Here is a 22,648-nt window from a genome sequence, read left to right on the forward strand (position 1 = left end):
TGCCAGACCACCAAGCGGACGTGACTGTGCTGACAATCATGAACGCCCCCGTCTTCCCTGTGCAGTCACAGCAATAACGGAATCAGTCCCTTGGTAGACAAGTCCAGTACCCGGTATCGCACACCATTTTTTACCCATCTTTGTGAGTGAGTGGCCAATCCATCTACCTAACCACCTGGATGTTCATATCGCCGCTACCAACTTACTGGAATCAATCGGCCCGACATGAGACTTGCATACCGCACGACACACAGTCTTCGCGATAGGAAACACCACTAGAGCGAACGTGTTAAGGAACGTGCACCAGCCCTCGAACGCCCGAACCAACATCTTCCTCGTCGTCTAGTCCCTCCTTCACGCCGGTCGACGTAGGCATCCAGAGGTGACCCTCAAGCTGCCAAGACATACCGCATGCCAGCATGCCCGCCCTTTGTTTACCATGGCGGCGCAGCTCCGCCGTACGACACCCACCGATCGCCCGAATGAGTGGATCACGCTTCTGGCTTATACTACGGCCGCCTTCCAGATTTAGCATAGGCACCCCCAAACACGCCCTCACTCACTTGATCGGAGGCGACACTGCCCCCCACCCCCACCCATACCTAGCCGAACTCGCCACCCCACAGAAATGATACCTTCGGAAACTGCCGGATCACCCCTTCCTTCCCGTGCCAACACATTCATATCGACCGAAAACGTCACGTCACGGCGTCATCGACATCAGTCCTACAGACTATAATGAAGGCACCAAACAATGATTTTGTTGCGAACAAGCCAAATGCTCTACTGCCGCCATACCAGTCCACCTACTCCCATTAGATTGGGTTCACGGTCTTCCCATTGTGATCAAACGCTACATGGTCATTGTAAAAATGCCCCCTAACTAAGTACGTCATATGGTCTGTAGCGGCAGTCACATTATCGTACAAATGTCCAAATATCGCATTTACACACCATGCACCGCTACCGGCAGCGAAACATTTTTATGAGGTTTTAACGCGCCGCCTCACACTGGCGATAAGGAGCGTACGTCGTAGTAGAGGGCTCCGAATTAATTTTGACCATCTTGGGATATTCAACGTGCGCCGAAATGTCAAACATACGGGCGTTTTCGCTACTCGCCTCTATCGGAAAAGCAGCCACCATCGCCGGAATCGGGATGAGCAGCAAAACGTATACCGACCAAGACAACTGCAGACCTCATACACTGCGCCGTTTGCGGTGACTTCGGCCACATGTCACTAAGCATTGCCCCAACGAGCTCGAACTCCATCTACAAGAATAAAACACAAGGCATGGGCCGACAATTACAAACACAGTACCCCAAAAACTATCCGAAAACTCTCGTCGAAACATCAGACAAAAATGTTCAACTCAGCGAAACGTTCAACGAGTTAAACGTTCTTCCCACTGGGAATCAGCACCAAAAACTGCTGTCCTCAAGCGAGTTCGGTCTTCTAAAAAGAACTCGTAGTACACATCCCGAGATAAGCGGGCTGCGACGTCAACCCCTCTGCTACAACTGCAGACCCGATGACCAAATCCCCCATTTTTAAAAAGTATAATATCGTTGAAAAAACATTGCTTTAAGGTAGTGGTGAAGCGATTCAAATAAGTTTTGTGGGGTTTGGGGATAATTGAAACTTCGTGCAACGGTAGGCTTGGTCCGACCGAATCACAGACGACAAATTGTCCTGCAGTTTTCCAGAAAAAGAGAAGTACAAAAAACATTCTTTTGGCAAATTATCTTTTTTTTGCTGCGCTTTGCGTTTTTTTTTACATTTGCCAAAATGCTAAAAGCTATGTCATTTACGAAACCAATACTAATCTGTATTATCCACATAAATTTCATGATGGCAAACGCTTGCAGCGTCAGTATCCTCCCCATTACATCTTTTCAAAAATCTCTGGGGGCAAAACATCGTGGCCTGCTGCGTGCATCACCGTCTTAGCACAGCCCCTAAGCTTTGAAATACATTGTACGTGCCCAAAGTTTGGGAGAGTTACGGAATGAGTGTTTGCTGTTCGCATTCCAACACTGATGTTTCGGTATATGCGCAGTTTTCGTTTAGCGTGGTCTCTGGAAAACTGGCTGGACTACCGGGACGTTTTCCGTAAGTATCAAGGCACGGATGAATACCACGCAAACAATACACCAGGCAAACAACACACCTAGCGGCTGCAGCGGCCTTTTACTGCACTCCTCACGTTTACCACAAACACATTTTTTTAGAATTAAATTGCAGTTATTATAACCTTTCTTTACTTAATGTTCTGTTTGCTTATTTGTTTTTGAACAGATTTCTTTTAAACATCTCAAAAGTGTAAACATTCAGTGCCATTCCACTCTGTGAAGTGGATGACCAGCGGAGCTGTTTCTGGGCTATTTGTTGGCCACAAACTCCCGCTCAAACCGCGCGGCTACGGTGAGTATAACCGCTGAACGAGATTGCAGCCACCCCGACGTTTTCCATTTTTCGCCTGGCACTACTCGGGGTCCCGACAAGCATCGCGCTTACGTTTACGGTGACCGCGGCCCGGTCGTCGTCGGTGTTGTTCTGCTGTGTTAACACCCATTGCCGACTATTCTTTTCTTTATGAGTAGGCTGAAAAAATGCAACACACAAGACAACTTAAAAACCAAGCTTGCACTGATCTCTTTAAAGTAGGCTTCTATACTAACCACAAGGGCATTGCTAGTGCTGGGAAGACATCTTCAGGGGTAGTACACGCCGTCACAGTCAAATATGAACAAGTGGGCGTAGGGAGATGGTTTGCCGAAGTGAGTTGAGAGTCGAGGAGCGGATTTACTTGGTCTAAGCACGCAGAAAAAAGGGGCAGTTCGCCTATAACTGCTCCGCTGAAAAAGTAGTGCCGTCTGCTTAGACAGCCGCAGTATGGTGTGCTCGTCTGCTCGGTTCAGCTCTGACCGCCATGTTGAGCGGCGTTGGTCAAAAAAAAAAAAATTAGTAAACCGCATTGCTGTGAAGGGTCGTGTCTGACAGTAGTCCGAAACCATTTGTGAAATCTTTCTGTTAGTCTAAAAATCTCAAACTTATGAGTTGACCTTTCGTATTTTGTTCTTTTCTTTTATATTTAAGCTTTGATGTTTCTCTGGCGAGTGCCTGAGGACGAAAAGGAAGAAGAATTAGCATCTTTATACAAGACCTCGTTTGCATTTTATATGTGGGTGGGAAAATGTTTGACAGCTACGCCACTTGACAAGTCTTGGATCCGGAGGGCAACATTACACCTCTAGCTTCGACTTCTTCCTGTCCCGAGGACTTTCTCAGATTGAAAAAAGGTAATGATGGACCCTAGTGAAGAAAGGTAGGACGACGACACGTGACATACTAAAAGTGATTTGCTCGTGTAGCTGACATCACCCATGCGACAGTATTATGCACGCAGTTCATGTTAAGGGCTTTCCCTCGTGGCCTTGGCGTTGTGAGAAAAAATCCTAGCCTACTCAAAAGCGGGTGTTGTGAAAGAAAGAAGAATGAGCAGTATTTGCCAGAACTATATCGGCTGCTCGCTGAACATTTAAGGGCAACCAAAATGTAAGCCAGAAGGATGCGCAAGGAATCAAAGCCCCACGCAGAAAAGTGGTGTTGGCGTCGCTTTCAGCAGTGCTCTGTAGCATTGCTTCACAAGGAGTGTGGCTTATGATGACTTGGTTGCTGGCTCGTTGGTTCATGACACACAAATAATTAAGACTGCGCGGAAGACGAGGACGATGACAATAGGGTAACTGGACGAGCTCAACTTGCAACTTCATTTTTGCATGAAATGCCAGCACACATGTATACTTGCCACCAGCGTCATCCCCAAGCCATGATCTAGCGCCGCGCCGCCTCTTTCGACGTAACGAAAATCACATGTCAGACACACACACAAAAAATAAAACAAGTCAGTAAAGCGGTGTAAACAAAACAACAGGCACCAGACAAAAGGTTCAACGTGTAAACTAAACAAAGCGACTAAGCCTACCCTGAACAAAGCGTATAAAATATACACGTGCCATTCTCAAGACCAAAGAATAAAACCAGAGCTAGCAAGGCATAAAATCGCCTAGCTAGAAGGATAACAGCCATGGGAAAATGAAAGTGGTGCGCAAAACAGAGTGCGTTTCAAAAAAAGTTTCCTAAAAGAACCCTAAACCCTAAAAGAACCCTTTTAGGCGTAGTTTACAAAATTCTTTTGACCTGCAAAAAGGTGTACATTGGTCAAACTAATTACTCAATTGTAGGGTGCGCCAGCACAATCTGTCAAAAATAAATCTTTGGGACATCTGGCTATGCATCGCAAAACCTGCGGCTGCGCTCCCAACTTGCAGCGTACAGGATCAGAGACTACGGGGAAGATTGTGTCAGCGCGTATTCCGTAAGCCTGCTACCCACAGAATTAATATAACAGAATTAACATAACATTTAACAGAATCTTAGATGGTCACACTTAAAATAACTTTGAAGAAAATTTTCTTTTTAGGCATGTTTAGGGTTCCTTTAGAAAAATTTTGCAGCGCACCTTCTGTTTTGTGCCCCACTTTCATTTTCCCACGGGTGTTATCATTCTAGCTAGGTGATTATGCCTTGCCGGCTCTGGTTTTGTTCTTTGGGGTTGGGAATGACACGTGTTTATTTTAGACGCTTTGTTTAGTTTGCCCGTTGAACCTGTTTTCTGGTGCCTATTGTTTTGTTTACCCCGCTTTATCGACTTGTGTTATTTTTTTTGCGTCTGACACGTGATTTTCGTTACGTCGAAAGAGGTAGTGCGGCAGTTGATCATAGCTTGCAGTTGATGCCAGTGGGAAGTATATGTGCGTTGGCATTTCATGCAGAAATGGAGTTGAAAGTTGCACTCGTCCAGTCACCCTCTTGTCTTCGTCGTCGTCTTTCGCGTAGTCTTATTCCTTCGTGTTTACAAGGAAATTTAGTATAGTCTCCAAAGTTACGAGCCACCACCAAGTATCACACGCACAGCTTCAAAGCTGAGGCCATCTGACTCTCAGCGTGCCTATTCAGGCGGATATTCGCTTTGCATCTGGTATTTTTGTTGTTCGCCTCCTGTTTTCCTTTCTATGTATTGTACAAAGCGTAGTGTGCTTACACTGACATTTTTTTTTGGCTCGTAACTTGTCGACTGAGCTGTGTGAGCCCGCATCTCCCCCATAGGTAGATTGAGCACGCGAAAGAGCCCGGCTGTCTCCACTAGCTTCGCCACGTATCCACAACGAAGCCACGAGGCCCCGTCACATCTATGCGCATGCTCTGCGCGGGTCGCCGAAAGAGCAGCCCGCCAGCGCGGAGGCACACACGGGCGCACACGGACACAGGGCGCTGGGGGCGCACAGCTTATTTTCAGGCCGACTGGCTGCTGGCACAGGCGCACACACAGTTCGCGGCGGTCCAATTTCAGGTCGGGCAGCACAGCCCGTGGGCCCGGAGTGTCCATTCGCACATACGGCACTGTTCCTGGCCGCCCGCGGTGGCGCAGTGGCGCGACGCCTGAAGCGTCTACCAGACGGAGCATTTCTTCACCGGGTTCATGGGCGTCCCGGGGGCGCAGTTGAACTCTTGGGCGAATTCGGGCGTGTTGGACATGGGACCGATGACCCTGCGGGGAAGAGAAAAAAAAAACACGACTTTTTTCTTTCTTTCTTTCTTCAAAAGGGAGGTTTCTCCGCATTCGACGTACAGAAGAGTCATCGCACGTAGCTTACGTAGGTTATGTGTCGGATAGGCTGTTGTCGGTACATACGGTACAAGGCCAGAGCCAAAAGAGCAATAGGCCTTTTGTTTTTCCATTTACAAATCCGCTCTCTACTCTGAGAAACCTAGCCTGCTCGAGTCGAGACAACGCGTCTTCAGCTCAAGACAATTGTGATACGGACATCTGACCGTACCCTGCGGCCGCAAAAGGTCAAAGAGGCACAGCTGCTGCTAGCTTCCCGTAACATTGGCAATACGGGCGACTAGTATAAGGGTGTAAGCGACATGGGTGTGCATTTGTTGAATAGTGAGTCAATACTGTTCGAAGTTACCGCTAATCGTGTTCTTCATTAATAGGGTATAATCTTCTGGCGTATCGGTTCGGATTACACCAGTTACTGCCAGTCGTTTCAGTTTACTTTTGTGATTGAAGTAAATAAGAAGAGTCGCTGTATACACTAAAAACGCGCATGGATGAGACAGGAGAAAAAGGAAAAATTTGGGGGGAAACCTTAATGCGGGGCAGTGTGTTTGCTGTTTGTATGTGCTATCAGAATATGCACAAAGCTCCCATATTTCTAGGTTATTTTTCTTCGGCTGTTTCTGCCTAAGTTGAGGACTGCGCTCCGATAGTGAGACGTAGAATAACTTAGGGCATTACATATGGGATTTTTGAGGCGCGATGATGAGTTATGAAAGTGTAACGAGCAGCTTATTCAAAGAAGCGGTCTTCGTAACCGTGACGCTTAATGTGTTTAGAACCAGTCTAGACAATGAATATACCTATCTATGTCCAGGCTCTGTCTAGAACACGCAGTGTACCTCTCCAACCCTTCTGGCGATATCTTGAGGCCATCTTTTCTCGTGTCAGAATGTTGTGATCAAACACCGGCGTCAGAGTATGCAGATGTCACAGCAGCGAGAAACACGGAGAGAAAAGCGCGCAACTCTTCCCAAGGGCGAACGTCAGTGCGAATGAATGCATGCTAACAAATTCCTTACCTGTAAGAAGGTGGGCTGTGCGAGCCAGACATGATTCGGAGCTTCATGGCCTCCGGTCGGTACTTGCCACACCACACCTGAAACAGGTTATCGGCAGAATAGCTCAACAACAGGCTGGAAATATTCACCGCGCACTTTATTGAGCTGTAAGGAACCTGTAGAAGTCGCGCAGTCCTAGGTTTGCAGCAGCGCCCGCAGACCGTTGGTATGTTAAATATCATCGACTTCACATCCTGAATGTGAACTATTATAGAAAGTTGAACGTGGCGCTGGAATAGCAGCCAAAGGAGAGGGACGCTAAGCGCTATTCCATCAGCACGAGCCATTGCTAACCAGTCTAAATGCCTATTTTCTGAAATACAAGCACACAACAAACGTTCTCCGGCGAGACGCTTCGCGCATGGAAGATGGCAGTGGTATCACAGAAAGTTCTGCCAACTGTGAAGGATAAAAAAATATAGACCGAACTGTGTTTCGAGCTTGGTAGTGCTCGGGGTTCACATCACCCGCCAGTGAAACACTATAGACACTAAACAACAGAAACCTGAGGATTGATTTGGATGCATATTGCGGAACGCGTATGCCGTACTCATCATTTTGTGCCGTGGTTTCACCAGTAACGGTGGGCATGGTATAGGAAGCAAAAGCAAACTTAGCACACAGTAGTGAGCTGCAAACAAGACAGAAGCATAGGTCCGTGCTTCGTGTCATGCACTATAGCCACAGGGCATGGGATTACACGGGCCTTGCTTGATCTGTGATTTCTCCCGCCCTGTTTCTGCGAAGTTAGGCTTAACTATTTGAGTACTCGAAAATAAAAACACATTAACAATCTGTATTTATTTTTGTTGGCGTCTTGGCGTGTTATGGAAGAAAGCTGATATTAAATGAGCTAATATCCGCAATGCGAAAGAAGCAAATGACACAAAGGAAAAGTCGACCTGCGTGCCTGTCATAAGGTAGAGATAAGTGCAATGCGGCCTTTTATCAGGTCGGCATGAGCAGATGGCGGAGAGAATGCAGCTGCACTCACGTTTGCCGCGCTGATCCAGAAGAGCTGCTGCGGCGTGTACCGCAGGCCCGGCAGGGCCGCTTCTGCACCGTTCTCTTTGACCCACCGCTGGTAAGCCTGCGAGGCACGCGTCGAACAACGTCAAGTTCTGTGCAGCAACGGTTTATTGCTCAGGTTTTGTAAAATGGCTTTAAAGGCAAGACCAATAAAACAGAGACCAAATACGCACTTTCATATATGCGTTTTTTTTTTCAGCTCGGTTTCAAAGTGACCGGCGAAATAAACAAGAACATCAATTAAATGTTTTGGATTGTGTTACGCATGCAAAAGTAGTTCAAAGTAGGAGGGCCCGCTTGTAGAGGCGATTAATACTTGGTTAAATTCATGTTTAACGATCCGGGCGTTTTGGTAAAAGAAACCACGCACAGGCTGAATGACGCTGTGCGCTCGCCAATTTGGTGAGAGGCCCGTAATAATGTTTCCGCCAAGGCAGCAGTTCTCAACCATGAGTGTGCAGGAGACAAGTCAGTTTGGGCTTGCGAAAGTGATGGAGGACCCCAAGATGCACTAGTGTGGGTCTTCTCCATTATCAATCCCAGATTGTGTGCGGTCTGCCCGATACGCGATCAGCCGCTCAATTTTCTCATGTATTGCTAAGGGGCTTCCGGTCCGAAGGTAGTCCTCGGAATTCCCGCGGCTATACAGCGCTGGAGAATCGGGGAGCCCCTATATATATTGGTCCGTGTAATAATTCCAAACAATTTGAACATGCAGCTATAGCCGCCCACACATATTTAATGTCCGCCTTTTAAGGCTGCCTTTTATGCTGATACACGTCATACTCTCAAATGATTTGCTCTGGCAGCCAATGGTCGCCCAAACACTGAATGTTGCCTTCTGCACGTCTGGCTTTTTGTATATCTGCAGTCTTGCGCAAAAAGCCGACGTCAAAAGTGTGCTACAAAATAAATGTACAAGTCGTGCTGCGAAGCCAGATTTCTGCACTGCCAGGAAGGTTCGGCAAAAAAAAAGTTATTAGGGGGGAGTTAGGGGGAAGGCTTCGCGAAACCCTGAAATTCCCTCGTGGACCACCATTTGAGAACCGCTACGCTACGGGAAAACACGACATACAAGGCCGTCGCCTGCCATGTAGCGGCTTCTTGAAGCCGCATAAAATTGACGATATTTATCTACTCTAAGCCGCCTATCAAGCTGGTTTTCTTTTGCTAAAGTCTCTGAATATGCTCATTGCTTTTGAGCACTGACTTGTCTCGCTACAAAAATCATCGCGATCTATCAATCCATTTCTGTCTTGCAGAAACAGGTAGCTCGCACCACCAAGTTAGCACGCGTTTTCGTACTCATATAGCCCCAAAGAGTCAACAACAAATAAAAAATCAACACTTATTTTTTTCTATTCCTTTCTTCGGCTAAAACACATTACCCAGAATGTATGCAATACATGAGTGTATATTATATATATATATATATATATATATATATATATATATATATATATATATATATATATATATATATAGAGAGAGAGAGAGAGAGAGAGAGAGTTTGTCATTACATTTGTATTTCTTGCCTGTATTTTATTGCATTGTTTGCGCATTATTTGTGTGCGTAGTTTTTGCTCAAAATTTAGGCGTGCACGATTACGCAAGTGCTCATATACTTGTATGTTAATACAAGTATTTTGTAACACTACCCTGTATTGGCCTCACAGGACAACATTTTCAAAGAAAAAAAGGGAAACAGCAAAGCATGCAACAACAAAGCATGTTCTTGCTATGGTGAGCCCAATAGGCAGCATCAGCTCCGCATGATTTCTAGTGCCATGTTCGAGTATGTGCGGCCACACAAAAATATTTTCGCGGCACACTTTGAAAATAATGCCGCATTTGAAGAAAGCGAGCTGGACTACGTAAGAACAAAATATGGACGTGCCAGCTATGTTTTGCAGAGAAAGATTTTGAAAAGTTACGAAAAAAAATGCGAACCTTCAAATACGGCGTTCTTTCCAAGCAAAAGTGAAATGAAAATATGTGCTTTTGCATATTCAGGCATCGGCAGCAGAAATAATGCGTCCGTTAAGTCTTCTTGAATGTGAATGTGTTACGCCGCCTGTGTTTTGCGTCGTCCGAGATAAGACCATTGCCAAGCTACAGGAACACGCCACTGGAGCTGCAAAATTGTCCGCTCTAAGTGTTATCATTAGTTGTGGTTTCTGAATGTATTTTTATAGTCTCGGTAAAGATCAACCACACTGAAATTTAATGCTTAGTTCTTCACTTTGCATTCCTCGCGTTGCACAATAAACTTCCTTGATCACACGTCAAAATCCGATCTACTTTACACCAATCGGTGCTGTGTTTGCAAACCCAAGCCTCCCTAGCTTCGCTTCGATGCGTTAATTTTGTTGTGAATAATCAAATCAACCGAAAGCTAAACTTTCGTAGCAGCACAGTAGTGGTGCAAGAAATTCAGGCAGGAATTATGGCTACTCAATACCGCAACCATACACACCTTGAAAGCTTCCTTGATGCCTCCATTGTCGGCAATGTTTTCACCTTGCGTGTTTACACCATTCACCTGAAAGGAAAACAATGACGCTAGGAATGACCGCGGCGTTCGTTGCAACAGTGCAATACACACGCGTCAAAGTGTCTGGGCAAAGACGTTCGCACGCCTGTTTAGTATCTGGGGCATTCAATGCGGGCACTCCCTGGTAGCACCCTTAAAATTACCTCGCCGGGCCCACACGGTGCTCGAAATAGCTCCGTGCTAGCTGGTCGTGTGACGGAGTAGCTCCGAGCAGCTTTTATAGAACTGCCAATGGCTGCAGCTGCTGTCCACACTAATTCTACATTGGCGGTTGCAGGCACTGAGAGCATACGCAGGTATTATACGCGCAGCCGCGTCTCTTCTGTTAACGAGGATGCGTGTCGTGCGTCAGTACCTACACAAACCAGCCCGCCTCGTCATCAGGCGCACGTGTACAATGTCTAATGACCACGTGTTTCAACTATGTCCGTTCTGAATTATGTGGGCACCTAAGTGCGTCCGTGCATACACCCCGACCCGTCGCCACCAGAATTAATTGTCAGTGCTGCTGCTGCTGCTGATGATGATCCCCGTGACGATAGGCTTTGACCTGCGGTAAGTACCTTAATGCGGACAAACACCTTTATATTTGCTAAGATTGAGGATTGAGGCACATATCTCGCGATGTATGCCTCTGGGAAGCGCAAGACAACCCTAACGCAGTGCGATTGCTCCGGCTGGTCGCTTCAGTTTTATAATTGTTGACAGAATATGACGTATGCATGGCTCCAAATACGCGTGCACGCACTCTACTGCGTTCCCGTTGCCATTATCACCACCACCACCGTCACTATCGTCGTCCTCATCATCACTATGCGTACTTTGCGGAATCCGCATCGTTATTATTATCACTGCTTCCACCACCACCGTCACCATTATCACGATCATAATATCAGTGAACAGCCCGGAGGTATTCCCAAAAACCAGCTTTCCCTCCTCTCAAAGCCTAACTTTTCGTTATCCCTAAAGGTAACCGTTTGAGGGAGAGCATTCCTCGGAGCTCGTCCCCAAACCTCGTTTCGCAAGGCCATGTAATACAGCCGCGCTTAATCTCGACGTCGAATGAGCGGGAAAATAAATGTGCTGGACGTGCCTATTGCGTTGCATCACTCGGAACTTATTCTGCTCGAGGTCAAAGAAGCGGGACGCGAAAGCGGGATGCAACGGGCCCCCACCTTCATGGTTCCCTTGGCGACGGTGTAGTTGCCGTACTGGTCGACGATGCACTGCGCCCTCTCGCGGAAGCGCAGGTCCGTCTCGTGCTCCCACCAGTTGACGTTGTTGCCCTCTTTGTCGAACTGGCGCCCTGCAACGGAGTCCCCGTGAGGCTCAGAAACACGGTCTCGACGTGCGTTTCGGTAAAGAACACTGGCTGCTGCGCTTTCTGACGACATGAAAGTAGATTCGGGAGGGACAGTGTCCAAGGGCGCGGCGGAGATCAATTCACGGCTGTGAGACGGAGACACGCGCCAAGGCTGTGGCGGATGCCTGCGCATCTTTTTTCGTATCAGGTGTGCACAGGACAACTAGTTGCATCGACAATTTTCGCGTGCTTGCGTTTTAGCAAGTATATGGTATAAAAATTAAAGATGAAGAGCGATTTTAGCTGCATATCGTAGAAAGACAAAAACGCGAACTGGCTATTTCGTTTGTATTTATTTGCATGTAACGTGCATCATAATCAGGTCTTCTTTGGTCTTCATACACATAATTACACTATGAATTACCTTCAAATATTTCAATCTGACAGGGGAGAGTCTACACTAGGAAAATTCTAAAATGTCGCAAATATCAAGCATTAGGACGACAAGTATGACGCATGCGAACACACCCTGAGCCATTCGGGCTTTCCTTTTTCGAAAGCAAGACCTCTCCAAATTTTCAACCGAAGTGGCCTAACTGTATCGTACCCCCGATGGTGCTTTGCCAAAACCAGTCGAGGTCTATATGAAATAATGCGTTTCGTTCTCTGCATTAGCTAACTGGCAAACATTGCCTTGCAAGCAAATAACGAACCGAAAATGAGTTCAGTGGTCATCACTTACTATAAAAACTGAGCGGTGAAATGAAATGAAAAATATGTTTTATTGTGCGATGCCATCATAGTGCAGCTTCGTTGTTAACCTAGAAAACGAGGGCTTCCTCTGCCACTCCGCACACACAAAGTGACTCGTATGTTAGAGCCCTTTCACTGTGCCTTCGAGGTGACGAAACGAACCGGCGCTTACCTCTGTCGTCGAATCCGTGCGTTATCTCGTGACCGATGACAAACCCTATGGCTCCGTAGTTCATGTAGCTGCAGCACATGGAACAAAGTGGAATGAACAAGAGCAGCCGTGTTAGTCAGGCTTGTCGAATGACTACACACAAAGACAGATTCATGTGTTGGCACAGTATTCACGAAGGAAAATAATCGCCTTGCAGCGCCCCGTGCAAGTAAAAAGGCCAACTGCGAATAGTAGCCAGTCAGGGGCGATATTCTCGTGTTTGTTCGTTTTGAAAACGCCCGTTTTGCGTCCGTTTTATTGTGACGTATTTCCAGTTGTAGGCGGGTTTTGGGTTGACTCATGTTGACTTTTGCGCAACTGTTCTTGTAAGCACATTTTAAGCGACTAAACCTATTTTAAACTCTTTTATGTGTTTATTGTTCCGTCAGCGAACCAACAACAGGGCGAATAAAAATCGTCTGCTCCAAGAAGCCGCGCCTCATAGCTCCACCGTGCTTGCCTGGCGTCACATCCGGGTGTTCACTTTTAGCCAATCAGCGCTTGCTCAAAACGGACACTTTTACAACGGACACAAAACAGACAAAACACGAGAATATCACCCCAGGTGTCTTCCTCGTTATGCTGCCTTTCCTCTACTTCGCGCAAAAGAACAACAATAGCAGCAATAAACGCCGGCTGCCGTTTGAAACGCGGTCTTGCGAGTGACTTCCGGCCGCCAGTTTTTCACTTGGGCGGTTGTCAGAGGTAAGTGGGGCCCGGGCGTGAATGAAGCCAATAGCCCGGAAGTGCTGGCCCCTTGTAAAACGCTACTTGCAATGCGGCGTGCCTTTCTGGACGGCAAGTTTTCAGGCGGGGCAGCGTAATAGCTGCGGTTCGTGTAGCTGGGAGCGGCTACGTTTATATCAGGCACCGCTGAGTTGAAAATGACATTCGGCGAGCGGTGTTCTAGGCATCCAGGCGCGGGTACGAGCCCTCTACCTCCCTTTGGCGTGGGTGCCGCCGAATGGTGCGTCATGTATGTACAAGCGAAGAAAGGGGAGCGGGCGAGCTTTCCGCACGTGCTGGCAGCCATACTTTGCGAACTGGCTCACTTCACGCTCTAAGATCATTAGCGCAGAGTGCAGAGTTGGACGGGGTCGGGATGCAGCACGAAGTGACCAGCCGGTAGCGAGCCACTTCGGAGGGGATTCGCCGCACGATTACGACGGCCTCAATAAAGAGCCTGCACGTACAGCTAGTGGCCAGTGCACCCTGCTTTCAACGTTTATTGAACTGAAGTTTTCAGTGACCGCACGTACGCATACGTAAGTGGGAAGAAGTCCCACCACCTCTGGTGAACTCTAACAGCACTGGCTGCTCTGAGCCTCGTTTGCTCTCTGCTTCATCCGAGAATCTCGGCTTCATCATGCTTGGAAGCAACAAGGAAACGAAGACGTGTGATCTGAGAAACGGACCCATGACACATCCTCCCTCTGGCTATCTGTGTGTCCCTGTGAAAGCTATTTAGACCCCAATTTGTTGCCACCACAATCAATGGGGTGGCCATTTTTAAAGGCGTATTGTAATTTTATTTGAAAGTAATTACGGCCATAAGCCCAATTGGAGCTGGTGCGTTGCACTAGCTCCACAGGGCACGTGTGTCACATGCGTCGCGCTGCCAGCACTAGCTATCAGAAGTCCACAGCCTCGGAGATACGTTTTAAAAGCTACCCTCGTGCGTGGAACATCTAGGGACGCTAACCATAAGCAATATATACTATATAACCAAGGCTCACGTTGGTAGCGTTACATCCAAAGCCTCTGCGATTAAGGCATGGTACCCAAATGTGCCGAACCGCAGCTGCTACGATGCACTCGCCTACGTGTCATCATCATCATCATCATCATCGCCAGCCAATCTACGCACACCGCAGGGCAAAGGAAGGCCTCTCCCATTAATCTCCAATTATCCCGGTCCTGTGCTAACTGCGACCATTTTGTTCCCTGACCCATTGAGCAAATTGAGGGAACAAATTGAGGGAACAATCCATAACACAAATACATTACTTAACTTGGCCAACCTGACTCGAAATCATTCTGTGTACAGCATGAGAAACCTTCAACACTGGTTTGTACCTACCAACCGGACTAACTATGGGAATAATATGCTCAGCTTCATAACACCGAGATTACTCAACACTCTAGATAAAAATGGTGTCGACATAGCAAATGTAACCCCAAAAAACTTGTTAGCAGCGTTTCTTTAGTGATGTTCACCTTACTGCACTTTTGTTACTTGCATTGCCCCTGCACTGTATTTTATAGAGTACTGTTTTTTCTCTTGTTATATATGCATACCGTCGGGTCGTTTTCTCTTTGTATTGCGATTGTTTCTTTGCACTGCAATATTACGTTTTCTATATCCCGAATGTACTACTTACACAAGTTGCAATCAAATGATGTACATGAAATTATTTGCTACTGTATTTGCGTTTTACGCACTGTTGTCCAGGTCCAGGGGGTTGGAGCTTTGTCAAGCTGCACTACTGCAGCTTTTCTCCAACTTTCTGATGTACTTGTACATAAAATAAACTGAATCTGAATCTGAATTTATCCCCGCAAACTTCTTGATCTCATCAGCCCATCCAACTTTCTGCCGCCCCCTGCCACGCTTGCCTTCTCTAGGGATCCACTCTGTTACCGTTAATGACCAACGGTTATCTTGCCTTACATGCCCTGCCCACGACCATTTTTTCTTCTAAATTTCTACTACGTCTGTTCCCTGACCCACTACGCTCTCTTCTTGTCCCTTAATGCTACACCTATCATCTTCCGTTCCATTGCTCGCTGAGTCATCCTCAATTAAAGTTGAACCCTCTTAGTGAGCCTCCAAGTTTCTGCCCCGTAGGCGAGTACCGGTAAAATGCAGCTGTCATACACTTTCTTCTTCAGCGACAATGGTAGGCTGACATTCATTATCTGAGAATGCCTGCCGAATGCACTTCACCCCATTCTTGTCCGTCTAATTAACTCTGCCTCATCGTTGAGATCGGAGGTCACAACTTGGCCTAAATAGATATATTCACTTACCACTTCCACTGCCTCGCCACCTATCTCAAACCGCTGTGCTTCCCCGACGTAATTGATCATTACTAGTTTTCTGCATAATAATTTTCAGGCCCACAGTTCTACTCTGTTTGTCCAGTGCGGTAAGCATGCTTTGCGATTCGTCCCCCGAGTTACTTAGCAAGGCAAATCTTAGCAAATCTTAGGTCACTGAGATATTCTCCATTAACCCTTACTCCTAACTGATCCCAGTCCAATGTTCTGGATACTTCTTGTAAATATGCTGTGAATAACATTGGAGAGATCGTGTCTCCTTGCCTGACGGTCTTCCTTATAAGCAGTTTACGGCTCTTCTATGGAGGGCGATGGTAGCTGTGGACCCATTGTAGATATCTTCTAATATTCTTACATAATACTTGTCTGCACCCTGATTCCGTAATGCCTGCTGAAGTTTCGACCGAGTCAAATGCTTTCTCGTAATCTATGAAGGCTATATATAGGGGTTGCGTATACTCCACGCACTTCTCTATCACTTGATTGATGGTGTGAATATGGCCCATTGTTGAATAGCCTTTACGAAACCCTGCTTGTTCTTTGACTGAAATCTAAGGTGGCAGAAATTCTGTTAGTGATTACCTTAGTAAGTACCTTGTATACGACTGACAGTAAGCTGATCGGCCTGTAATTTTTCAAGTCCTTCACGTCGCCTTTCTTATGAATTAGGATGATGTTCGCGTTCTTCCAAGATTCCGGTACACTCGCAGTCATTAAGTATTGCGTGACCAGGTTTGCTAGTTTTACTAGTACAATTAGTACCTCCCATGAATACGCCTACGTGTGTTTGATGTCAATTTAAGTGTCCAGCTAGGCGTACCATCACGCTTCTAGTAAGAAATGTCACTCCTTCCCAGAGGACTTCCAGCGTTCTTGGGCCACCGCCTAGGTCCATTACCACATGCAGGAGGTAATACATGTTTCATAACGCACCGAAAGATGGCAGCACAAGGCTGCACGTTCAGTCACAGGAAACACTAACCTTCATAAGGCAGTGAGGCAAAGACATCGTCCAGTGAACATCTAGAGCTGTGCAACTGTTGCATTCTGAAAACGTGCTCTGCCACATTTGCCATTTCATCATGAACAGCGAGTTAGAACAAAGAGCGAACATGGATTGCTGCCTTTAACCGGGCAAATATATCGCACAGCGGAGTTTGCAATGATTCAGCAAGTTTATTTCTATGCTGTAATGAACCGTGCAAAATATTCTGAGTGGAGCGCATGGTTCTAGAGCGACAAAAACCATTGGATGATGAGATATTAAACATTTGCGGGGGCACTTACATCTGTCTAATAAAAAGGCGAAGGACTAGTTGGACCTTCTGTTGACCTGCTGTTGAACTTTCTGATGAACTTTGCGGCCTACACTATTACCACTTTACCTGCACCACCTGAACAGTACCATCTGAAGCTCGTTCCTCCCGCTCGGCATCGCCAGAAGCCTCCTGTATGCCACCGTCGGGTATTCGCTTTTCAAGGCGACTCGCATTGCACGTGCGGCACTAGTCTACATTCCTCCGACTTTCATCCAGGGCTGTTTTCCTTTCCGGGCTATTCGCACTCCTATCTTCTGTACATCACGATGTCTGTACCTCACAACGGATTCCATCAAATATATAGAACCAAGGCTTTTGCCTTAAACAGCTTCAACAAGCTCAACTTCCGGAAATGCCAAGCTTTTCGACGACTTGTGCATTAGAATCTTCGGAGAACGACTGACACATCTGCTGCCATTGTTGACGTGACACAAGGAACAAATCAGGCACTTCTCTTAGCGTGTGTTTAGAACATGTGTCGTGTTGCTGCAAGTTAGTCTCCCAGTCGCTGACCCAGGACCGGAAGGAACATTGCGACAAAGTCTGAAGAGAACTCCGTCAGCGTGCCAGTGATGCCCCATGCTTCATGTCGAGGATCACTACTCGTGATAAAAGTTGGGTTTACGGGTATGTACGTACCTTAGACAGCCAACGACTCCCGTGACAGAAAAAGGCGAGGCAGGCCCGCAGCACTACCAAGTGCATGCCCATTGCCTTTACGACATTCGCGGCATTGTGCATGAAGAATTTCTTCCCCGGGGGCATGTCGTCGATATCGAGTTCTACTGGTAAATTGTAAGGCTTTTCAGATAAAGCATTCGCCAACTAGTCCGGAGCTGTGGCGGATGGCAAAGCACCCTGCCACCGAGCTCGCGTGAGTTATCCGTCGAAACAAAATCACACTTCCCCTCCCACCCCATTCAATAGATTTTAGTTCCTGCGGACACCGCCCTCCTTCCCAAAATAAATATCCAGCTTTAAGGCAGTGGTTTTGACACCGCTGCCGTGGTCGATCTCGAATTACCGAAGGTGTTTTAGGCGCTTCGAAAAAGGTTTTGATGGACTCACTACAGCGGTGGAGCAAACAACGAAAGCGCTGTATTGCCACGCAAGAAAAGCTTCAAAATTGGTGTGTGTAAACGTAAATAGATGAAGCCCTTTTTTGTAAACTAAGCTAGTCTAGACACTTTTTGTTACCACCTCGTACACAAGCCCCCCGACCATTGTGATGTTGGCCGTTGTTGCACGTCGCAGGTGGAAAGGCACTCACTTTGGCCGGTCCTTGGAGAAGAAAGCCCCCTGAAGGATTCCAGCAGGAAACTCTGCGCATGGCGAAACGAAAATGGCGAGACATGACCATCCGTCCTCCCGAGTCGCTACGAATGTGCACCGTAGCATTTATGTCTAAACTAATACCTCGCGAAACAGGACTGTTCATTTGCGTTTAAATAGTCATTCCACGGCTTAGGATCGTTCTAAACTAATACTGCGCGAAACAGGTCTGTTCATTTGCTTTTAAATGGTCATTCCACGGCTTAGGATCTTGCAAATGTAGATGGGATGAAGCAATGCTATTATTAATGCTTAATGGTTAAATAGGCACTCGTCATAGCAGCGCTGGGTCTAAGCCCTTTTGACGGCGAATTCCTCCCCGATCCCCTATTGTCAATCTTGACTTCCATCACTTGATCTCGGCATGTGCAACCTTTAATCGTCACCGTACTATCAATGCTCCACACACTCAACCCGACCGACGTCTGCTATAAGGACGCCCTTGATCGCACTTATAGCTTATAGCGAGATATTCCCATGGGAACGACCTGGCACATCAGCGCACATCGGTGACACTATCGCCCTGTGACTACACACTAAACATATGAGGCGTTTTTTTTTCGAAATGAGCCAGATCTACGTAACGCGAATTTGAGAAACAAGCGGACGTTTGCCACCGGACCTAAATGTAAAGCTGTCAGAGCTATTATATGCTATATTTTACACATCATCTAGGGGAAGTTTTGGCAACAAGTAAATGAAACTTATGCGGTAAATTAGAGCAACATTAGGGTGATGAGTTTGGATGTGGCTCATATTGAATTGAAACAGTTAAGCTGACGCGAAATTCGTATGAAAAATTTATTTAAATTGACTTTCAAGAATGGTGCGATTGAGTTTTGGTGGAAAAGGCATTGAACATATATGCAAAAGGGCTTCAAGAGCAGAACTATACATGGAGGGCAGGTGAGTCCTCTTGGCAGCATTAGCAGCTCTTTTCGAATTCTTTTCTAGGATAATTTTTTTTTTGGGCGCGCCTCTAAAGGCACTCACGAAGTAAGCAAGCTCTTCATTGCCTTGCCATGAATTTCCTAGTCGCTTCACAAGAAGGCTGCTCATATCTTCTTCTTCACCCTAATGAAGTGGTCCGTACTCTCAGAGGGGGGAATATGCCAGGTCTTGTAAGCGGCGGCTATTTAGTTGACTAAAATGGTGAATATGGGAGTAAAAATAAATATAACCAGAGTTACTACGTAGGGACACGACAGACGAGAAGAAACCATTGTTTCATATCTCTCAGTTCTATTTCGTTCAAGTCTTCTTGCGATCACTTCGTTGTTGAGGGACTATCCTAACTGCCATCTGAATTCATAATAACTCGGCACCGAAAAAAAAAAAACTTCTAAAAATACCCACGAAACCGTCTGAACAGTCAATCAAAAAGCAAGTTTACATTGGGCAAATGGATTTGGCTCATTTTGATCCGTGAAACAGCGGGATGTGGCTCATTTTCGACACGAACTATGATCTATGCACACGTTTGCGGGGCTTTATCTCAACTTATTCTCTTACCACCCCTTTTTTATGGGATAATCGCCGAGTTTTCCTTGTCACCGCAGTTTTATCTGACTTACTTTCTGTTCCTGGATGTGGCTCGCTTCGAAAAAAAAAACGCCTCATATGCCCGAATGGGTGCTCAATGGGTGCATTAAACATTTTTCCCCCTTGTTGCACTCATTAAGCACCCAAATTTAGCTCGGGCAACTTAGCATGGGGGTGCCAGGAAATGATGTATGTGAACAGCACTTTTCAAAAGGTTCCAGCTGTTAGCAGTGAGTGAATTGACACTGTGTAGATGCTCAAACGTTTACGGGGTTAATACCAATGCTTCTAGAAGATATATACCTATTGCATAATCTACCTTGATTGTAGGCCCAGTAACAGACTCCAGCGAGACCTCAGTGTGGACGCGTACTGCAGCGATCGCTTTTATGCCTTTGTCGTCTTTAGCTCAGACTTTTGGTCTTTCTATCCTATAATAAAAAAGGTAAAAGCGACTACGCGAGCAAGCGAGGACCGATATGAGATGTGACAGACCCAGCCATTATTTCCAACCTTAATAGTTTTTTTCGATCGAATTTACACGTCATTAGACTGAGCTGTTTGTTTGGTTCACTGTATTTAGACGTGACTTCATTTTACTTGCGCAACCTGCATACGTTTCGTTTTAATCCCTTTACGCATTCGTTTTCGAATCCTCTGTCATCGTTTTCGTTGGGCTGTTCTGCTGCCCCGCTTTTAACTGCGATTTTCGTCATGGCGCGAGTTACTTGTAAGGACTATGGCTTAAATGCATTCTGGTTCTATTTACGCTGTTTTTACTGTTTTGATTGACCAGGTTTATCGGTTTAATCTTGTGCCATGAAATTAGATAAGGTTTAACCTAGAAAGGTTCTTTTGGTTGACAGGGTATGGTAGTTGTTTCCTGATATCGGGTATCCTATACGAGTATGTGTGGTCAGCCATTAGAAAAAAATTTGAAGTTCGCTCCTCCCTGTCTTCGTTCACTGGTGAGGTCACTTCGAAGGGGTGCAGCATATTTATTAAAACCGTAACGCATTCGAGCTTTCTCTGTATACCCCCTTATCCCCCCGCCCCCTGAAAATAGAATTCATTTACCGTGAACTTGTCAAGACAATGAACCGTGCAGAAGACGGGCAAAACAGACTTACCGATGCAGTTCTCCAGACTGTTGTAATAAGCGTTGACGACGGCCACCTGGGCGTGCTTTTTCCACCTGCAAACAAAAGTGAAAAAAACTGTGTTGATTCCTCTGTCGTAGGAATAGGTAAAATGCAAAGTGAAATGTGCAGCGAAATCTGCAGCTGAGCATGATTTGCGGGTCAGCGGCTGTCTTGTGGGTGTGCTTGGCGAGCGACGTCCTGCTGGCGGGTCGCTTCGGCAAAGGTTTACTGGCGTCATTTCCGCGACGGATATGACGTCAGTGAAATCTTGGGGTATGGTGGCATGAAACACTTTCGTGTTAAATAAATACATCCCGAAAACGAATAACCCTAACTCTAACGTACTCTTTAGTGCTAAAGGTTGCTTTCCCGCAAGAATACCTGTATGCAGGGGTGCACCCTTTACAGGCCGCTTGCTTCGTTGTACTGGAGTCACTTCCTTGACGGATATGACGTCAGCGAATATTCATGTATCCGGGAATAAAACAATTTCGTTTTAAAAAACCGGCTATAGTTTTAAGAGCAACGCTTATCGCTGAAAACGCCGGGCAATGCCACCCCGAAAACGCAGCTCGCTCGCCCGTCAGGCTCGCAGGCGAAAGCATTGGCCTCCTCTCCTACGTGACTCGGCGCCTGTAATTGGCCCTCTCGGGTCTGCGGAAAGCAGCGCGCCGCCAAAAATTGGTTCTGAACCCATCCTCGTGCGGCAGAGAAATTTTTCCGCGAAAGCGCGTCTTGCGGAACGCGCTTCTAAGCGAAGGGAGTTGCGCGCTTTTATTTCCGCAAGTGAAGATGTACTACAAAAACTACAAATACTGCAAATAAGAGCAGTACGCGCTATGCAAAATCAGCATTTTAAAAAAATACACTTGACAGGTTGTATTTTTCTGAAAACGGCTTACTCAAATTTGATTCTGCGCACTAAGATTAGGTATTTTTACAGGGATTACTATAGAAAACAATGTCTTTGCTGAAAGTATGAATTTAGCAATGGTGTCACGACAATTTCAGCAATACACAATTGCGCGTTTATGGAATTCCCAACTATGGTTTCGAGAGATTAACGTATACTAATACACCATAAATTTAAATTTGTACCCAGAAGTACTCATTGTATCATTAGACAGTACTACGTTTTAAAGCTGTCACCCTTGTTGTGTTTAATGGCAGCGTATAGTACTTTTCGTTTGGCACACGGCTGTCAATACCACTCGGCTTCTTTTGTCTCTAGTTACTTTGATGGATGCGATGCTGCATGTTTCTGTGGATGGTCGTAGGGGAGGGTGGGCCTTCGCATTTAGACTTGGGCGAAATGCGTCCCGATCTGCTTCGTACAGTGAAATTGAAAACCGAAATACGCCGGACCTGAAGCTGCTGCAGCTGCGGGCGGTGCGCAACCGTGCGGAGAAGAAGGCCCAGCGCTCGGGGGAGCGGGCGGACTGGACAGCGTACCGGCGAGTGGATGCGGCGTGCCGCCGTCACGCCAATCGCCTGAGCCGGCAGCGCTGGGCCGAGCTTTGCGTCAGCTCGGAGGCCGACCCACGCTGCCGCCGCCTCTGGGGCATCTTCAACTCCATCCTGAAACCCCAGAGAAACCGCAACCCCCTGGCTGCCATGGCCATCCGCAAGCAGGCCAGCTTTGCGGAGTTGG

General features: G+C 46.7%; 1 protein-coding gene across 3 annotated transcripts in view; it reads right to left on the minus strand.

Moving 5' to 3' along the window:
* Positions 1-5,328: 5,328 nt before the first annotated feature.
* Positions 5,329-22,648, minus strand: part of Nep2 (M13 family metallopeptidase neprilysin 2) — a 93,641-nt gene continuing 76,321 nt past the window's right edge. For all 3 annotated transcript variants that reach the window (XM_077675992.1, XM_077675991.1, XM_077675990.1), the window contains exons 6-13: positions 20,986-21,050; positions 18,252-18,303; positions 12,564-12,631; positions 11,511-11,641; positions 10,258-10,323; positions 7,747-7,842; positions 6,714-6,790; positions 5,329-5,616 (exon numbers count right to left, since the gene is read on the minus strand). In XM_077675992.1, coding sequence (XP_077532118.1) covers positions 5,517-5,616; positions 6,714-6,790; positions 7,747-7,842; positions 10,258-10,323; positions 11,511-11,641; positions 12,564-12,631; positions 18,252-18,303; positions 20,986-21,050 — 655 coding nt within the window. In that variant the 3' untranslated portion in view covers positions 5,329-5,516. The remainder of the gene's footprint in view (positions 5,617-6,713; positions 6,791-7,746; positions 7,843-10,257; positions 10,324-11,510; positions 11,642-12,563; positions 12,632-18,251; positions 18,304-20,985; positions 21,051-22,648) is intronic.

Source organism: Haemaphysalis longicornis, unplaced genomic scaffold, assembly GCF_048455015.1.
Source record: "Haemaphysalis longicornis isolate Haplotype H1 unplaced genomic scaffold, Haemaphysalis longicornis Haplotype H1 scaffold_7, whole genome shotgun sequence".
Lineage (NCBI taxonomy): Eukaryota > Metazoa > Arthropoda > Arachnida > Ixodida > Ixodidae > Haemaphysalis > Haemaphysalis longicornis.